Raw genomic sequence first — 18918 nt, 5'->3', positions numbered from 1 at the left:
ATGACCTAATTTCTTGCACATCGAACACTCCATTCGAGGTGTCGGACAATCCTTCAACATATGTCCAAATTGTGTACGGTTAAAACCTTTGCCTTTGGAGCTTCTGGAGTAGCATATCTACCAACTTGTGCTTCTGATTGAATTGTGCTGTCTGGTATTCCTTCAATTATCATAGACACAGGCCTTTTGTCTATAACTTTGCATTGACTCTTCGGGTTTCTTTAACCTACGGATAAGATTTTTCAAGGCAGTGGATAATCCTGATGGTCTGGAAAGCCTTGAATTCCGTATAGTATACTTTTTCAAGTTGCCCAAAAATGCATGCGATTCTCCAAACTGTTGTACCAGGTCTTATCTTGTCCCGCTAGTCTTATTATCCTATTTGTTTATCTCTGCCAATTCGTCAATTGAATGCAAGCGGGTCTCATGGATACCCTAGCTATGCTGTGTTTTTCTAAAAGTTAATTTAGCGAAGATTCAGAAGGATTAAGGAGCTAAATCCTTTCCTGTGCGTTCTGTGTTTCGTGTACCATAGAGACCCTACTCGAGGTACTTGCAACTTCGACAATCGTCTGGGAGCTATTTTTAATCCTACTAACTATGATTAACCCTAATTAGTGCCTAAACAAAAGCAAAACATAAGTCTCTTTGAATAGAGCGTAGACTATCCCACCGCTGCACTGTTAGGAACGTTCTTTCTTAATAAAGCAATTATTGCAATAATGCATAACTTCCTTGCACAAGAGAGATAAAACATTTAGTCGCAACTTAAATATTTCATGAAAAGCATTAAACAAAATCCCAAAATCTACAGCAAGTTTTACTAAGTTTAACTTTCCAGTGATATGTGTTTCGCCCTAGAGACCTACAATTATTAAGTATACCTCCGAATGAGTGCATAAAATGCATTGTCGTAGATTATATTCGGCCGACCTCGGTAGCACCGTGGGCAAAGTGTTCACGATGTGATCGTGTGGTCTCAGGTTCAAATCCTGGCATGGGCATGGTTGTTTGTGTTTGTCTTATAAAAACAAAAGCACTTGTGGTTCGGAACCCACATTAAACTGTAGGTCCATAATAAACAACAAAATTGGGCGGCCGTCGAAATAAGACGCGAGTCCATTATAATTGAGGAAGAAGAAGAAGATTATCTTCGATCCTTGCTGTCTATTGTTTTAAAACAGGATTTAATGGACTACTTAGAACGAAAAATGATTAATAGCTAATTTTCCAATTGTCTGGTTTTATTATAAAAGGTACGTGGATGATATATGCATCTTATCCTGTGGGATGTAGGAGATAACAGATTTAATGATTTGTTGTAATATATTATTGTTAATTTGGTTAACACAAGCTTCTGGATTACTAAAATTACAAGGAAAATCGGTATTCTTTGATTTAGTGAGATGTAGTTTATTAGCATTTTTCCAAAAATCATGATTTTTTTTTGTAGAAAGTGTGTTAAAATATGTTTTTTTTTTCCGCTGAATAGCATGTTTTGTATACAAGCCCTAACAACTATATATTGGGACAAACTAAAATACACATGTAATTTAATTTTTAATATACTTCTATTTTCTAAACTTGCTTTTTTTAATGTAATATTGTTTAAACAGTTAATTAATAACAAAATCGATTCATTAGGAACGCAAAAACATAAAATATCTATTCTAACACACCAAATTATTTAAAAAATGCTAATATTGGGTGGCAACTAAATAATGGGACAAACGCGAACTTCAATTTTTAAAATGGAGTAACGTCGCCCTTAGATTGTATAACTGCTTGAATTCTTTTGGGCATTGATTGGACTAAGACCTTACACTGTTCGGGGGTAAATTCATTCCAATTCTGCTCTATTTTGGCCTTAAGTTCTGGCAATGTTGTTTGAGGGTTGTTCCTTAATGTCTGTTTCATTTTATGCCATACTGTTTCAATGACATTAAGGTCTAGGCTGTTAGAAGGCCAAGAAAGGCAGTTTATGTGGTGGTCCCCAAACCACTTTTTTGTAGTTTTGGCCGTATGACATGCAGCCCCATCCTGCTGAAATATGTAATTTTCATTAACTGTTAATTTCGCGATACTTAGAAGTAGGCTATTTTGTAGAATTTGTTGATATTTTGCAGCATTTACGGTGCCCTCTATAAACTCAAAACACCCTAATCCTCCAAGTGTCGTGCAACACCAAATCATTATTCCTTTAGGAAACTTTACGGTGCGTTTTAAACAGTCCTTATGGAAAGCCTCATCTTTTGTGCGAATCACACGTTTTCGGTAATCACCAACACATACGTCGAATTTTGATTCATCGCTAAAAATTACGCGGGACCAATCTTCTATTGACCAGGACAATTTAGATTTTGCCCATATCAGCCTGGCTTTCTTTTGTTTTGCTGTTAAAAGCGGTTTTTCTTTTGCCTATAAGAAAAAATGTATTAAAAAAGTTTGTTGTTTAATGTAAGATCTGCAATAACCTTGTAAAACTTCAATCCGCATTTATGAATCCACTTGCGACAACATTTTCTTGACAAATTATGCCGAGTTTCATGATTCCATTCTGCCGTACCATATTTCTTCCATCTTTTTTGCATAATTTAACAAGCATTCTTTTATCCCTATCAGAAACTAATTTTGGGCGACCTGGGCTAGTCCTTTTCTTATGTAAAATTTCTTCAGTTTTCTCATAATGCTTTATAATAATAAACACAGTACTTTTAGGAATATTTAGTTCATCCGCCACTTCACGTATTCTTTTGTTTCGGGAATAACTTTTAACCACCAACTCGCGAATTTTTGAATTTGTCGAGATACCACGCACCATTTTAATTAATAAAGAAGTATTTGAGTTACCCAAACTGACAGCGAAGCAATTTCAAAATAAACAAATGTGTCTGTCGCCCCTGGCAACATTGTTTATTAATTGTTTTTGCAGCCAACTTGTCTTATCTGGTATCATTTTTAACTCGTGACTTGATACTGTCCCATTATTTAGTTGCCACCTAATATTACCATTTTTTGAATAATTTGGTGTGTTAGAATAGATATTTTGTGTTTTTGCGTTCCTAATGAATCGATTTTGTTATTAATTAACTGTTTAAACAATATTACATTAAAAAAAAAGTTTAAAAAATAGAAGTATATTAAAAATTAAATTACATGTGTATTTTAGTTTGTCCCAATATATAGTTGTTAGGGCTCGTAGTTTTGCAATTGCCGGTAATAGTTGACCCACTTTGAGATTAGATGCCATAAAAAGTTAGAAAAAAAAAACAAATAAATCATACCTTAATAAACCTAAAGTAACCAAAAAAAAAAAATAGTAAAAAACAAACCAACTAAGCCAGCAAACTTTCTAAGAACCCCATACTTTTTATTGCAATTACTGGCTCACCATCATCCTTCCTAGCTAAGATCTGTTCATTTTTGTGCCATACAAATTTGTAACCTTTGGAATTCGTGGCTTTTTTAAAATGTTCGTATATGCCTTTGGTCATATCTTCATCTAAGAAAATTTGATCCAATGAGTCTCTCAGCCCAGAATTCTTCATTGTCATTTTCCCTTTTTAGAGCGCGCTTCCAGAACCGCCCTTTTCAGCTCAGTGGGTAGAGTAAGTATAATCTTAAAATCGCCATTTTTTAGTGAAACATGTTATATATATTCTATGTTAGCCTCAGAAGCATCAACATTTAAAGATTGAAAAAGCCTGATTGCTTTTGAAGCCGTCTGGTTTTTCTCCTCTTCCCCCTTAATTAGCCCTGTTATGCATATATTATTCCTAATTTTGTTTAATTCCTGGGAGGCTTGAGATGATTTCAAACATTCTACCTCTTGTTTTAGGACAGCATTCTCTCGTACAACTTCATTTAACATGTCCGTCAAAACTTTTGAGCGGGTCTTTTCTTCTTCGTACTTGTCGTTTAAAAAGTCTACGAACTTCCTTAATTTCATCCTGAAGGCTTCTAAGGAGCATCTTAAGCTCCGGATCTTCATTAGACGTACTGGGTTGCACAAAAAGCAGCGATCTCCTAGTAATATTATTTACTGACGCATCCTCATCTTGTTTACATTCTGTACAGCACCACGGAGATTTCTTTGCTTGCATCACCCGAGCATCTACTTCGGTAACGTTTCCGCACTGAATATGAAAATAACCTTTGCAGTGGCCACACTGCAGTTTCATTTTCTTTCCAATGTTGGCCTTGCACATTTTACACGATTTTAAGGTCATATTGACAACGCTGCGGAAGTACAACTCAGTCGTTACAATAGAATACCATGAAATACGACCTCGGTTTAAAGTCCAATTCCATTGTTTATAAAGGTTGTCAAAGCAATTTACTTTATAAGTATTTCTTTCGTCACGATAACAGCACTGATGGATAATGCTCTTGCCAATTACTGATAGACGACAAAAAAATTAAATTAAAAGCACTAAAAACTGATCTTATTTACTTTGAACTGCTTAAGACAAACAACCGTGCTTCGGGCTACGCTGCCACACATATAAATTATTTTTCAATTTAATACACACTGAAAGAACGAAAGTGACAACATACAAAGTTTTGTCGTGGTATCTATTAATATTAGCACTTCTTTTAAGACCAACAATAATTTTGGCAACTCTCTTGTCCGGGTTAAGGTCAAGCTAGATCTCCTGGTTTCTTCTGGAATTGTCTATTTTTCAATGTCAATAACTGTAGGTCTATTAGGGCGAAACATATGTCTCCAGAAAATTAAACCCTGATGCTGTAGACTTCCTAAAATCTTATACCAACATCTTGTAGGCGGAATGAATGATTTCTTTAAATTTTGGAAGAATTTGAATTTGTGTAGTATCAACATTTGTATGGTACCGTGATATGTGGTGCATTCAATTAGGCAAATTTTTGCTCGTGCCAAAAAAATAATTTTTATGATTATAAATCTTATTGTAAGCAACAAAGTTTCTCGTTGATATTGTACAAGAATATAAGAAGAGTTATAGCGCTAATCGCAAATTATTAGTAATAGTATGAATCTAATATTACAATTTAAATAAGAATTTTACAACCGGAAAATGCTGCTGGTGACGACTAACCGGAAGTTTGCTTTATATACCAGATGTATGAGTAATCTCATGTCCAGTCCTTGATATACCGAGAGATATACTTATTTCAGATGATGTTGTTTGTTTAAGAAAACTCTGTTTATATCCAAGAAAAAAGTAGGTTGTAAAAAGATATTTCCTCTTTTAATTAATGTATGCTTTAATGAAATAGCCGACCATCGAAAACTAGGTCTAAACATACGTGCAATTAAGTAAAAAAATAATCACGGGCGAAGGAACAATAAACGAGAAATATGCGCATTCAATCATCGAATAAAATTCTAAACTGATATTAAAATAATCAATTGCTTTGAAGAGGAATTCGAAATACGACCGGCACTGACGTCATCGTGTGAAATCATTAAAAAAAATTGTTTGTTTACTGGAACTTATATATAATGATGCAACACTATATTTATTATTTTTTACCACTCTTTTTAAGTATATTCTGTTTTTTATGTTTATTGTTATTCTGTGCCAGGGCCTAAATTCCTGATTCTTATTATATTACTTCCATTTATTTCCATTTGATTTTAATAAATGTACAACATCGTGTCAGGGTGTATTACAGTAGTAAACTTTTAAACAGTAGCAAAACCATAAATCTATTTAATTTAATTTGTGGTGTATGTTTACTGTAAGAAAACAGGATGATAGATGGATTGCTTACGTCAAGATTCGAGATCATTCATATGAGATGATACAATAAAGTGAAAGTAAAAGTATCTGTGAGCAAATGTTTTGCCCTAGTTATTGTGAATGTGAAATAAATGTAAAATAGGGTTACACAAGACCATTTCAGATTTATAGCACCTGTAACTTACAGGGACCTGTAATTTATAGGAAAACTATCAATAAGACTCACATTCTTCACATTATAGATACCAGTAGACCTTGTTAAAGAGTTGTTTTCCAGTCCAGGTAGAATAAAACCTGATGTTCAACATTAGAATCATGTTAATAGTGCTTGCAAACACTCAACAAAACAACGTACTGATGTAATGGCCAATTACACACTCTACAAAATAATCCCAGGTGCCGAAACACTCTGGGTTGCACTAGTGCCACGGACCCACTTAAACTAGCTAGCGTTGTTTTATGTACCAAAGTATCAGATAACTGCACTTCACGAAAGGATACGAATTCAAATGTGACTTTCATTCTACTGATAATCATTAAAACAATAGGAAAGACATAAGGTAAAACATTGCTTATTGCAATTTGCTGTTCTGTTCTTAGACAGAAAAATCAAATTGATCCTAGACTTGTACTTTGAAATCAGCTTCGCTATGTGGCGCTTATTTGGAATGGCCAAAGATGATTTTTCCAATTGCTCCAGGGCCCATTCAGCAAATATGTCACGTGTCAATTTTGATTTAATTGTTTTGGTTGTTAATTATTTTAATTCTTCATAATAGATATTATGTATTGGGTCATTTAACTTCATTATTTCGTTAATTTATATTTCTTAGTATAGGTGCTGGTTGACTGTAACTTAATTTACTTTGTATTCTGTTTCATTTGTCGCAGTGTTATATTCCGTTGATTTAGCATCAGTTTATCTCGAGTCATTGTAAATGCCGCTTTATTTTGACATTTCTGTGTGTAAGACAGACATGACAGGCATCCTTGACAGTGTTTGATATTGGCATTTCTTCGACCGCAAAGCACTAACTTTTCTTCTGGTTACCAGTGGTTGAGTGCCTCGACATTTTCGTAACCCGATTTTAGGGATTTTGGGGGCTCACGGCTCACCACATTTCCACACGGCTTTTATTATGCTTTTTATGTACCTTTATAGCTCTGTGGATAACCGTCTTGCGAGATTTATTAGGCTTTTATCATCCTTTTTTTTTGTACCAGCTGCAATTTTTTTTATTGTTATTGTCATCCCTCACAGAATGTGTCAGGAGTCCCTTGAGAAGGTTCCACTAAAGTCACTGCTGCCAAACATTAGTGCAGACTACTAGAGAAAAAAACTCTGTAACCAATAGGTACGGACACTTTGTTCTTTTCTGATTACTTTTTTTTGGTACTTCCTCTCCTTGTTCTTTTTTTGTCAATGTTTTGTTTGCTTCGTTTTATCCAACGCCCAACCGCACCTACAAGCTGCTGTAAGACCCTGCAGCCAACTGTGGTAACTGTAGCAACTAGTCTTTAGTTTTTTTTTTTTCAATAAATTGTATTAAGTGTGTGTTTGACTCTACCAATGTCAGTGAACTAAGGTTAACTCTTTTTTATTATTATTAAATTGTGTTATTGTTGGTGAATGAGTACTGGGACTATCCAGGATACTCTGGCTCATTCCGCTGTGAGCCAGTGGCGCTCTTTACCCACCCTATCCTCCCTCTGGGCTGGGGCATAAATTTGTCACCACTGGGGCAACTTACCTACCAACAAACACCTGGTAACCTTAATTTTTTTAAGTATTTTCATTTTTTTTATTATTAATTACTTTTTTTTAATAACGTGACAAATATATCGTTATCTATGATGGTTTTCCTTCAGCTCCTGGGTCAGTTGGTTTTGGTAGGAGTGCAGGTCCAAGTCGCGACCGAATATTATGTTGCTTCAACAATATGGCCGCTGTCAACTATCAAAGTTTGGAAGATACCGCATATAAGAATTGCACTGAGGCATTTCACCTAGTTGGTCAATGCCTTAAGGTTTTAAATTTTTCTAGAAAAGTTAAATCAACAATTTATCATTATAGTTTGGTTTATTTCCCTGGTATGATCATTACCTTAACGATCGACGTTAATTAAGTTGATGTTGCGAGTTGTAGATATAAAAGTGCCTTTATCTTAGAACATTGAATGCCTAGAAATAGCCTAGCTGCAAACCATAGGCGAGGAGGAGTTCACCATCTCTCAGACAATGATGAAAAATCGATTTCTCAATTTTTTATCTAATATATATTTTTCTTAATCCACTGTATTTTTTTTAATGTGTTCTATTTTGTAACAGGTAAAAAATTTACTCTTTAAAAGTTTCGTTCATTTGCTGACTAATAATATATACTTTGAGAGTAATCAACAAGTTTTTCAGAACAAAAAAAAGATTCGTAACAAAAAAGTTGATGAAAAAAAAGTTAAACGAAACGAAAACTTGGCAACGTAGAATACCTCTATGTTTACAATGCGATGTTACTACTTTGTGTTTTTTTTTCTAAATATTTTTTCATATGTGTGAAGCTAGCGTCCGATCGATATCAAGTAACCAAAAATTTAGAGCGCAGCATATGTCGTTTGCCAGGAACCTATTTATAGTCCGCGCCCGTCGTTATTTCATCGATATAATGCTCGTATCATCTAAAATTCCCAAAGAATTTTAATAATTTTTTAAATATGTCGTCTTTTATAATATTATAACCTAGAAGGATCACACCATGGACACCTGTGAAAGGAACGATTTGAATTTCCTTTTTCCCAATATATTATGTGACCCACTTTAGACTTTTTATAATTTTTCAGCAAAAAGAGAGTTTTGCTGAAAAATTAAATTTAAATGAAAAATATCTAATTTTCTTTTTTTGTTTTCATTTTTTGTCTTTTCTGCGTTTTTTTCTGCAGCAAATTCGTTATTTTTCTTTTTAGCATAATCGTTTAGTAAGATATTAGAAAATATAGAGCATGCCATTATCAAAAGGGTTCTATATTCCCTACCGCAAACACATTGGATAAAAAAATCTTTAAAGATTTCATTATGTTTAATGCTTTTTAAAGTCAAATCAATTAATATAGATTTTTGATTATCCATCCGAAGAAAATCATTTTCATTAGAAACATTATTAATGATTTTTTTCAAAAATAGCACACATATGAAATAAAATTCCTTTATTGATTTCTGTTGGAATACTCAAACCTCCACGCTGCAGATAGTTAAAATAGTCATTATCAGTTAAATTACCCTTACTTTCAACCATCAGTGAGATACAAATATTGCATATGACTTGTTGAGAAATCTTATGTGCAGCATACCCTGCAATATATATCTCAGCTGATTCATCAATCTCATACTCAATTAAATACTTATTATCAACAAGTAGGGGTAAAAATTTGTCACAATCAGTATTTTGGGGGCTCATTTGGGTCCAGTCAAAATCAGAATCTTTAATAGAACTGTCAACTTTGTTCTTAATATCTAAAAGGGAAAACTGACTTCCAGAAACTTTCCTAAATATGTGTTTAAGCCTAATCTTTTTTTCAGCATTAACAATGTCATCAAAACTAATGTTGTAATTGCATCCACCTAACAGTCTGTATTTACCAAAACATTTTTCCAATTTCTCGGTTGTAAATTTTCCTGGCAATATATAAGAAATAGAAAAATTGTCAAAAGAATAATCAATTATTTCAAGAAACACTGTGATACTATGACGCATGGCAGAATGGGTATCAATTGTAAGATGGCCATTGTTATTTTCAATTTTTTCCATGAATCTAGCCAGGAAATCATTTTCTTTAAAAACAGAACTGACTCATCATTTGTTCCTGTAATCGGCTTACAATATTTATTTCTTTTAATGGTGGCTTTTGACACACTAGTGTTATTTACTATGTCCCACCAGTGCCTAATAATTTCTAAAAAGTCTGCAGTGTCTTTAAAACCAAACTGTATTAAAGCTGAAATAGTTGAACTATGGCACATATTATCTGCAAGGTAAATTTTTTGGACTTCTAGAACATTGGGAAAGACAGTTTTATATGAAAGTTTAAATGCTTTTTTTATTACCAGTTTTTTTCCTTTTCATATACATGTCTAATATCTGAAAATTTAGCATATTTAATTTTAGTAAAATCATCAAAATCAGGGAAAACAAATGTTTTATTTAAATTCTTTAGATTTCTCCAATTATTAAATATATTCTTAAATATGTGTACGAAGTCAAAGCTGGTAAAAATCTTTTTGTCTGGATATTCTGGATTTGAGAAAAAGTAACTGCTATTATTAATATTAGAAAAAAGTGATTGGTTAATTTTATGGTTATCAGTAATCACATCTAAAACTTCAAAACCATTTTTCTGTACTAAAGAAATTACATTTTTGGTAATTGGCACCATCTCTATTCCTTTAATTTTATTAACTGGCAAAAGTTTTACAATTTCTGAAAAATTTCCAAAAGAAGAACATATCATGAAACCTAATACAGTTTGAGCTAATGAAGTATCATTTGCAGCTACACCAATTAGACTCTTCCCTCGATAATCCAATCTTTTGGAAATATATATTTCATCAATTAATAGGTTAACTACTTTTTCTGTGGATGTCAAAGAGCCAGATACAATGTTTAAATAATTTGTGGTAACATTGTCGGATTTTTGTGCATTATTAGTATTTGGTGATACATCAATACTGGATGAAAGGTACTGCAAGTATCTTTTAGTGGGGACTGTGAAAAAGTCTCTCAACATCTCATAAGTGCAAGGCGAGGAAGTATATAACATAAAAGAAATCACAATGGTTGATGGTGAATAACGTTTATGCTTTGACAGGAGATTTATTTGATCAATTAAAAGTAAAAGCCTGTTACAAAGATTATTAGTTTTCTCAGATACGTCCTCATTCGAGTCCTCATTATTATAACAATTGGCTAATTCCGAGGCTGATTCCAAATCACAATTATTATTAATTAAAATAATGCCTCTCTTTAAGCAATTTACGCTTTTTTTAAGAATATCGCTAAGTGATTCTTGAGCTGACGGTTCACAGCTAGGAGATTTATATCTAGACAACAAATTCTCTACCTGAGACCAACTATTTGATGTCAATTCAAAAGGTAAAATCCATTTCAGATCAATATGGGTCAGTTCATTCCTATTTATAAACACTTTTACTTTCATGTCGCTCTCTACTATGACTTGATTAGCGATATTTAAACAAGTATTAGTCAAATTTAAGGTGTAAAAACATATTTTTAAATTATCAACTATTTTTACATTCCACAACTCTCAAATATTAATTTTTTTAAGATAATTATTTATTATCATATGAAAATTTGTAATAAGATCTGATTGTTCAAATTCAAGATTGTTGAGTTCAAGACGATGTTCATGTTGTTTATTTCTTTCTTCCGGACTCTTTCGAGGGAGAGGAACCTTTTTTGAAAGATATCCAGGTAAATTTGGAAAAATTTGAGGAACTGCTGAAGGAACTAATCGAGTTTTAGTAGGTATTTTTGTTGTTGTGCCATTTGATAAAAGATAAATATGCTCCCGAATGATGTCAGTGGGAGCAAAATGCTTAGCACAAACAGAATGCTTAGTAAAAGGAAAAAATGCTTAGTATTAGGAAAACCAAACACCGATTCAGCTTCCTCGCCGGCATCTAATGAAGTTTTGTAATTGGATTTGCATCCAGGGACACAGCATGGACTTGGCATGTTAAAAATGTACAAATATTATATAAACTTACCTACTACCGGCTACTACAACTCCTAACCCTGACTTAAACTACTTACTTACCACATATTGTTTACAAGTAGGGAGACAAATACCTACACCAATTTTCCATTTTTCTCCCCATGTATATTAAGCTATAAAGCAATATATTATTATCCACAGACTAGCCAAATAAATGAACTACCACAAGTTCAAAATACAAGTCACAAAACCATTTTAAGCAAGAAAGCCAAGAAACACACAATAATAACAAACCCACTTTTAAAACGTCATTTAGCTAGCCGGCCGGTAAATTTTGTTCGACTTTTAAGTTCGATTATTTAAATAACTACGCAAAATCCACATTAAACAATATAACTAGAACTTAGAGTAGGTTTTTAAAATTGAGTCTTAACGTTAGTAATTTAAATTTAAGCACAAAAATCCGGAATTTTAAGAAAGAAACGAGGTAAATACCCACGGAAACCGCTGCGATTACCTACTAATATATGGGGTTATGGGGTTTCCAAGATGGCGGCGTCGATCGACTCGCTATGTTGCCGATGTGATGATCTTCGTGGCTAGAGATAAAGAAGGTTGTGCTTCTGGGCGAATTCTACAGCGTTGCCGCTGTGTGTGGAAATTTGGTGATTTAAGGAATTCAAATTAAAAATATTAATTATTATTAGTGTTTAGTGTAAATATAGTACAAAATAGTTTTGGTTAATAAACGAATTTCACTCTTTCTTTTGCTTTATAATAAAGAATGCAATTCAGTTTTTGCTAATTATAATAATTTACTATATCACTTTATTTTTTTCTGTTAAAATTGTGTAATTACTGGCAACATTGAATACCAATCATGTTTATCAACCAAATATTTTCTCTGCCCCCTGTGTAGATGTTGCGCTCAATCCAAAGCAGACAATTTTTATTCTGGTGTATTCAATATTTAAGGCGTTCATCCTCACCACTGATGTACCACATGGGTTTAATCTGATCCAACTTCTCAATTTGTACATCAGTGACCTTATAGTATCGATTTCCATTTGCCTTAGTATTAATGATACTGAAGCCTATTGTCCAGACTAACATTGATATGATTAAGAATTGGTGCGCCAGGAATCTTATATTATTTTAATATCTCGTGATGTAGCGTTATATACTACGTGAATCAAAAACTCTGTTGTATTTGATTACAATATACATAATGAAACCTTGAAGAAATGCTTTATTCGACGACTTAAGCATTGCATTTGAAGATCGGGTTGTGTTTTTGTAATTCGCTTCTTAAATTAAAATAAAAATTATACTATGAAGAATTAAAGTAAATACATTTTCTTACGTATGCTATTTATTTTTAGTTATAGTATTATCAATTGCAGATGCAAACCGAGCTAGTTTATCTTACTCAGCGAAGGTCCGAACTACTTCAGCAGGAGGCAGAGGATGAAAGGCGGCAGCGTACCTTACGCAAACTTCAAGAAGAAAAAGAAGAGATGCGTATGCTTAGGGACTGTTTGCAGCAACAACGCGAAGAAAACATGGAACAACCCGCCGTGGCTAGGAACTCTGGTGATGGCTGGGTTATAGTGCCTAGGAATGACAGACTGAATCAATAATATCGAAATGATGTATTTTAACCTTGTGACATAATTGGATTGTATATACTGGGTGAGGCGATGTACAGTACAAAAAAATCTCATCTTTGTACCAGATAACATACTGAGATTCCGTTAAGTTATGGTAGGATTAATAGGGTCCACTTTCTATTATTTGTCTTCTAGATAATACTAATGTAGCAATGTGCAACTGAGAGTGAAATATGTTTAAAGTTTTTTCTTTAACCTATTTTCTTAATCTGTAATATAAGTACTATTTTAACATTAACATGTTTTTGAAGGGCATTTATTTATTTTTGCTGTTTGTATCGAAGTTTTACCATCCTGGGATGCAGTTTGAAAATTTCTCTATGCACTTCAAAACAGACTCAGATTTTATTATAAAATTATTTTTTTAATGTGTTTTTATGAAGACTTTCGATATATTTTAATATAGTATTATTGTAAGTGTAAGTCCATTTATAGATTTTATTTTTAAGAAAAAGAATAAAAAAGACTGTTTGCATAAAAATAGTTTATATATAATTAAAATTTTGCCTTTTAAAATCATTTAGCTTGTGGGGTCGGGGTAGGGATTGGTGCGGCAATAGACAAAACTAACTTAACCTAGCACCAACTTAACCAGTCGGTCGTTCAGATCGGTATCGGTTTGGATCGAATGGTAAAACATGTTACAATTAAAATAACAATTTATGTAATAAAAACAAATTTCAATAATACCAAAATTATTTAAAAATTTTTTCCGGAAGGTCTCACCTAGTAGTAGGGTGATCAAAGTTAAAATATTGTTAATTGACGAAATTTTCTTGAATTTGCATTTTGATTGTAAATTAATAAAAAAGATTCAATAATTAGCGAAAAATTCTCACACTTCCTACAGGGTTCGGCAGCTATTTCAGGAGCCTAAATAAATTAATTTTTTTTAAGCCAAATATTTTTTCCCAAAGCGCCTTATTTAAGGAAGAGACGATCATAAAAAAGATGATGCCCGCAAATTGATTTTTTGCCAAACCATTACAAACTCATGCAATTTGTTAAAGAGCAAAAAGTTACCTGATCCCCGCAAAAAGAAGTTGTCAGTGGCGTAGAGTATAGAGCGGCTTACCTTTTGTTACAATTTTTTGCTTGTTGTTAAAAGTTTGGAACGATTTTTCCTAAAAAAGACACTTTTTCAAAATTTCGATAAATGTACGCTTTTCGAGCAAAGAACATTTGCAGAATTTTAAAGAACTATTTGTCTTGTATATGAATTTGAAGTTGAACTTCAAGATCAGAAAAAATAAATTGGCCACGAAAACTAAATTTAAATTTACAAAGAGTCTGCAGAGTTTCTTATTTGATAGGGGTCATGTAATAAGCAAATTGTGCCGGTGTTTAATTTGTAGTGCAGTGGGCAGCCAAGGAGGCTCTTATGCACATAGGTCTTCTAATGGACCTGTCGTGTTCCACCAAGGGTTACCAGAGGTCCATAGTCTTGGAAAAACCAATGAGACTCTCTGGTTTGAAGAACTTAAAGTCGCTCAGTACACTGTAGGTATTACCAAAGTATTTGAACTTAGCACGCGTGAGTGCTGAGCACTTCGCGATAGCTTGTAGTCTCCTCTTTCCAATACCACTGGCATTACGGGTTATCCGCAATGCTGATAGTGTGGAGATGGCGTCTTAAATGCCATTGTCCTAGACGAATTTCGCGTTTTTTATGCGCAGTAGATTTCTGGTAGGACAAACAGAGGGCCCATCTATGTCTGCCTTAGTCTTTCTTATGTCACCTGTTTCTGTCCATCTTCAGAGGATTTACTTGTTCAGCAGACTCTTCATTGATGTAATTGCTACATATTTAGCTATACCGATTATGAGTTCAGGCCACACCGGCCGTGTCGCAGATTCCAGTCTAGCAAGAGAGTCTATTTCCTCGTTTCCAGCATAGCCCGAATGGCCAGGTACCCAGACAAGCTGAACCATGCAACCCACCCTCACCAGTTCCTCCAGGTTCTTTATGCACTCCAGTACGAGCTTGGAGCTCACCTTTTCGACCGTAGTAACCTTAATTGGAGCCCTGTGACCCAAGCAGATTGATACGATTGTATTGCAGAGTCCATAATTTAGGATTTTCTGTCCGCATTTCAATACAGGAACAACTTTGGCCTAAAAGAGAGTAAGGTGCTCCTCCAGCGAGTAACCTTGCTGATATATGGGACCTCACCATAGAGCCTTGTACCAGCTCTATTGTTCATTCTGGAGCCATCTGTATACCAGATGGTTCCCCTGATTTAGCAATGTAGGCTCATTGATTGGAGTGCTGCTACTTCCCTTTACCTGGGATGTGGGTTACAAAACCTTTGCAATCCACTATCTCAGGAACCAGACAGTGACTGTCCATCAGAGCGAGAGGGCATATCTGTAGGTCCTGTCACCACATTTTTGCATGATCAGTTACAGAAGGCTCAAGTGAGTCCCGAGCGCTCTAGTTGGCGCCATTCGCATCCATTATGGTCGGAACCCGTTATGCTGAGACCTGCAAGGCGTTGCAAGGCCCTATCCGTTGAGGTCCGTATATGAAAAGAGATTCAACAATAGATATATAGATCCAGTGAAGGATCTTAGGGCAGAGAGGGGTATTGCCAAAAGGCCACCGGTAAGTCCATAGCGCGCAGGTAGCCTTCTTAATTCTGATGTCTACTTGATCGTATTATTTATCGCATATTATCTCATTCCCAGAAATCAAACTGTACTGGGGTATTGCAATTGCTCGCCACCCAGAGACAACAGATAATGTGCCAAAAATACGGCTCCTCGCGTATAGTAGAAGTTTTGCTATTTTGGGGTTGATCTTTAGGCCCCTCAAAATATACCCCATATATGCAAGGGCCTCATCGTCGAGCCCTGCATTGTGACGACACTAGGCACCACAAAGTTGAAGACAATATTCCTCCCTGCGGGCAGCCCCTAGTTGCCGACGTTTTGACAACCTCCCTGTTGAGCTGAGCACATACATAACAATGCGAGAGCTTGGCCTCTATCCAACTCACCAAACAGGGTTCTGAGCCATGCCATTCGAGTGCTTGGCAGATTCAATATCGAGGAACGCAACCAGACAGGCCTTACCATTACCTAGATCACCCTCCATATTTCTCATGAGGTGGTGTAGGGCCAGGTCTGTAGATTTACGATTTGTAAGTTTTCGATAGAGTCTCTCACGAAAATGCTAGAGTTTTTCACGGAAGATATCACTTATTTATTATCAAAAGCTTGTCTTAACACTTAAGACGCAATCCGATGTATCAAAATATCGGGCAATAACTTGCCTATTTACGCTGTACAATGTAATTATTCTGCATTACAGAATGCATATCGCTTATTAAATGCGGAATTAGTGTAAGTCCATTTGTGTTCAATTTGCACCTACAAGCCCAAACTATACGCTAAATTAGGTGCAGAACTGGCCTATATTATTTTTTATTCAAAATAATAAATTTAATACAAAAAGGATAGAAGAAAAGTGAAAAGTTGACCTAACCAAAGTACCCCTGAATCAACGCTATGAAGACTCTCTTCCATTTACTAAAAAAAGTATGAGCAGCTACAGTTTCTGTGCAAAAATAAAGTATTACCAGGTCATCATCACTTTTACCTTAGTTTACCATATTCAAATATACACCAAGAAGAAGATGAAGTTTCAGGATAAATCAATATATATTTTTTTTTTACAATAACGACAGTTTCTTAATCCAAGATTTGTAAATGACATTTTGTTACACTAATTTTTGTGTCTTTAAGGAATATACAGAATGTTCCATAAATAATGGTAAATATTTTAAATTAAAAAGAAAATGAGGTTAAGTTAATTTTTTCTAGTACAAAAGTCAAGACAACCAATATACAGGGTGATAAACTTAATATATTTTATTTTCAAATTTGGCTATAAATTTAGCATTTATTGTTCGTTTTTAACAAAATTTGCAATATTCTTTCCTTTTTATATGGCAAAGCTTAAAATTGACCTCTTTTTTTAAATTATGTCATAGAGGGCGTCACCAGAAACATTTCTTGGCTTGGTATAATTTAATTATTTATTTAAAAAAGGTATAATTTAAAAATCTCGCTACGATTAATCCTTTTCGACATATTTACATGGAAAGTTTCCAATGCAATCAATAAAAACCACATTCATGAACTATTTAAATTGCTTTAATACACTTCCAATGAATAATAAAACTACAAAAGATAAATGAAAAAAACAATTATGATTATTTGCCAGTAAATGATCGACATGATCTGCATTTATCTTAATACATTTAAAAATTCTTTTACTGAAAGATCCCGAATCTTAAGAAATAATTGCTCATTTCGAAATGACTCAATAGCAGTTAATATTTTCACCATTAATTGTGATTATTGTATTCTCGCAAATAATTAATTTTATGTATCCCCATATGCAAAAATTCAATGAGTTAAAGTCTGGACTTCGTGCGGGCCAACGTCATTACTATCAATAATTACATCACCTTTTGACTTTGACTTTCGGACAAGGAAAATTTAACTTAACCCAATTTTTTTTCCAAAAAGAATCTGCTGTTAAAATGTTTATCATTATTTATGGGACATCCTGTATATTTTGTTTTGTTTAATTTAAGAAATCGTTGTTTAATTTAATTTTTATTGGTGAAATACTTGACACTAATACCCACGTCATGTCTTACTATCATTAATTAATGATGATATATATATCTGACATTAAATACAGGTATTTAAATGTCTTTATTTAGATGCGTCAGATGTAAGTTTGGTTAAATGTTACCTCTTCAATCAATTTTCTGACAATAAGAACTAGCCTAAATCACTTATCTTTTTACTGAGTTCAATCCTCTAAATACATGGTATATAATCTATAATAAATAAATATCTTAAGTCCACATTTCTTACTCCAATCGTAAGTAAAAATTCAACATGGAAAGATTGAACAAAAATAATTAAAATTAATAAAAAAGCAAGTTTTGGTTTTCAATTTGTGGTTACTTAAAAAATTAATAAAAAAAATCATTTCCTGTAAAAATTGGATTTTGCGACATAAGATAGTTTTGCATTCAATGAGCGATATTCTAGTTCCTCAAACAAAAACTTAATCTATAACTCCAAATGTGAGCTGATTAGCTTTAAGCTTAATGTTAAAGTACACACATCGGAAAAGTCTAAGAATATTTTTATAAAATAATAAAATAAAAAAAAAAAAATTTGGTGATCAATTTAAATCAAATTTGAAGATTGGCTGATCCTGTAGATTTCTGTGAGACAAACAGAATCTTAACACTGATAACAAATATTTTAGGAATTTTTTCACAAAACAGAAATAACCATGGTTTTTATATTGCAATAAATATTCTGGTAGTCTCGATTTCGTTCATGGTACAGAGTTACTGTTTTGCAGAGTGAATAGAAAAATTGTGTTTTATCATAGAACGACGTCATTTAACTTTGGACGAGATGAATAGAGCTGTAGGGCTTCTTCAAGGAGGCATGCGGCAAATTGATGTAGCTGAGCGTCTAGAAGTCTCTCAGAGCGTTATAGGTCGATTGTGGCGGCGTTTTCGTGAAACTGGAAATCCAGCTGAACAACATCCAGGACGTGACCGCGCTACGACAGCTGCTCAAGATAGATTTTTAGTTTTAACTGCTAGAAGGCAACCTAACATTACAGCTCCTGAATTGGTTATCAACTTGCAGAGAGCACACAATATTACCGTAGGCCGTGATACTATAAGAAATCGTCTCCATGAAGCCAACCTCAACAATCGAAGGCCACTTAGATGTCCACCTCTTTCCAGAGGCAAT

At 33.9% G+C, this 18918-nt stretch overlaps 1 protein-coding gene across 1 annotated transcript in view; it reads left to right on the top strand.

Annotated features, from left to right (window-relative positions):
• Window positions 1–13487, top strand: part of LOC126735789 (mitogen-activated protein kinase kinase kinase 7) — a 120301-nt gene extending 106814 nt beyond the window's left edge. The window contains exon 8 of the mRNA XM_050439895.1: window positions 12853–13487. Coding sequence (XP_050295852.1) covers window positions 12853–13089 — 237 coding nt within the window. The 3' untranslated portion in view covers window positions 13090–13487. The remainder of the gene's footprint in view (window positions 1–12852) is intronic.
• Window positions 13488–18918: the final 5431 nt, after the last annotated feature.

The sequence above is a fragment of the Anthonomus grandis genome, chromosome 4 (assembly GCF_022605725.1).
Source record: "Anthonomus grandis grandis chromosome 4, icAntGran1.3, whole genome shotgun sequence".
Taxonomy (NCBI): domain Eukaryota; kingdom Metazoa; phylum Arthropoda; class Insecta; order Coleoptera; family Curculionidae; genus Anthonomus; species Anthonomus grandis.
This window is presented reverse-complemented; position numbering and strand designations above follow the sequence as displayed.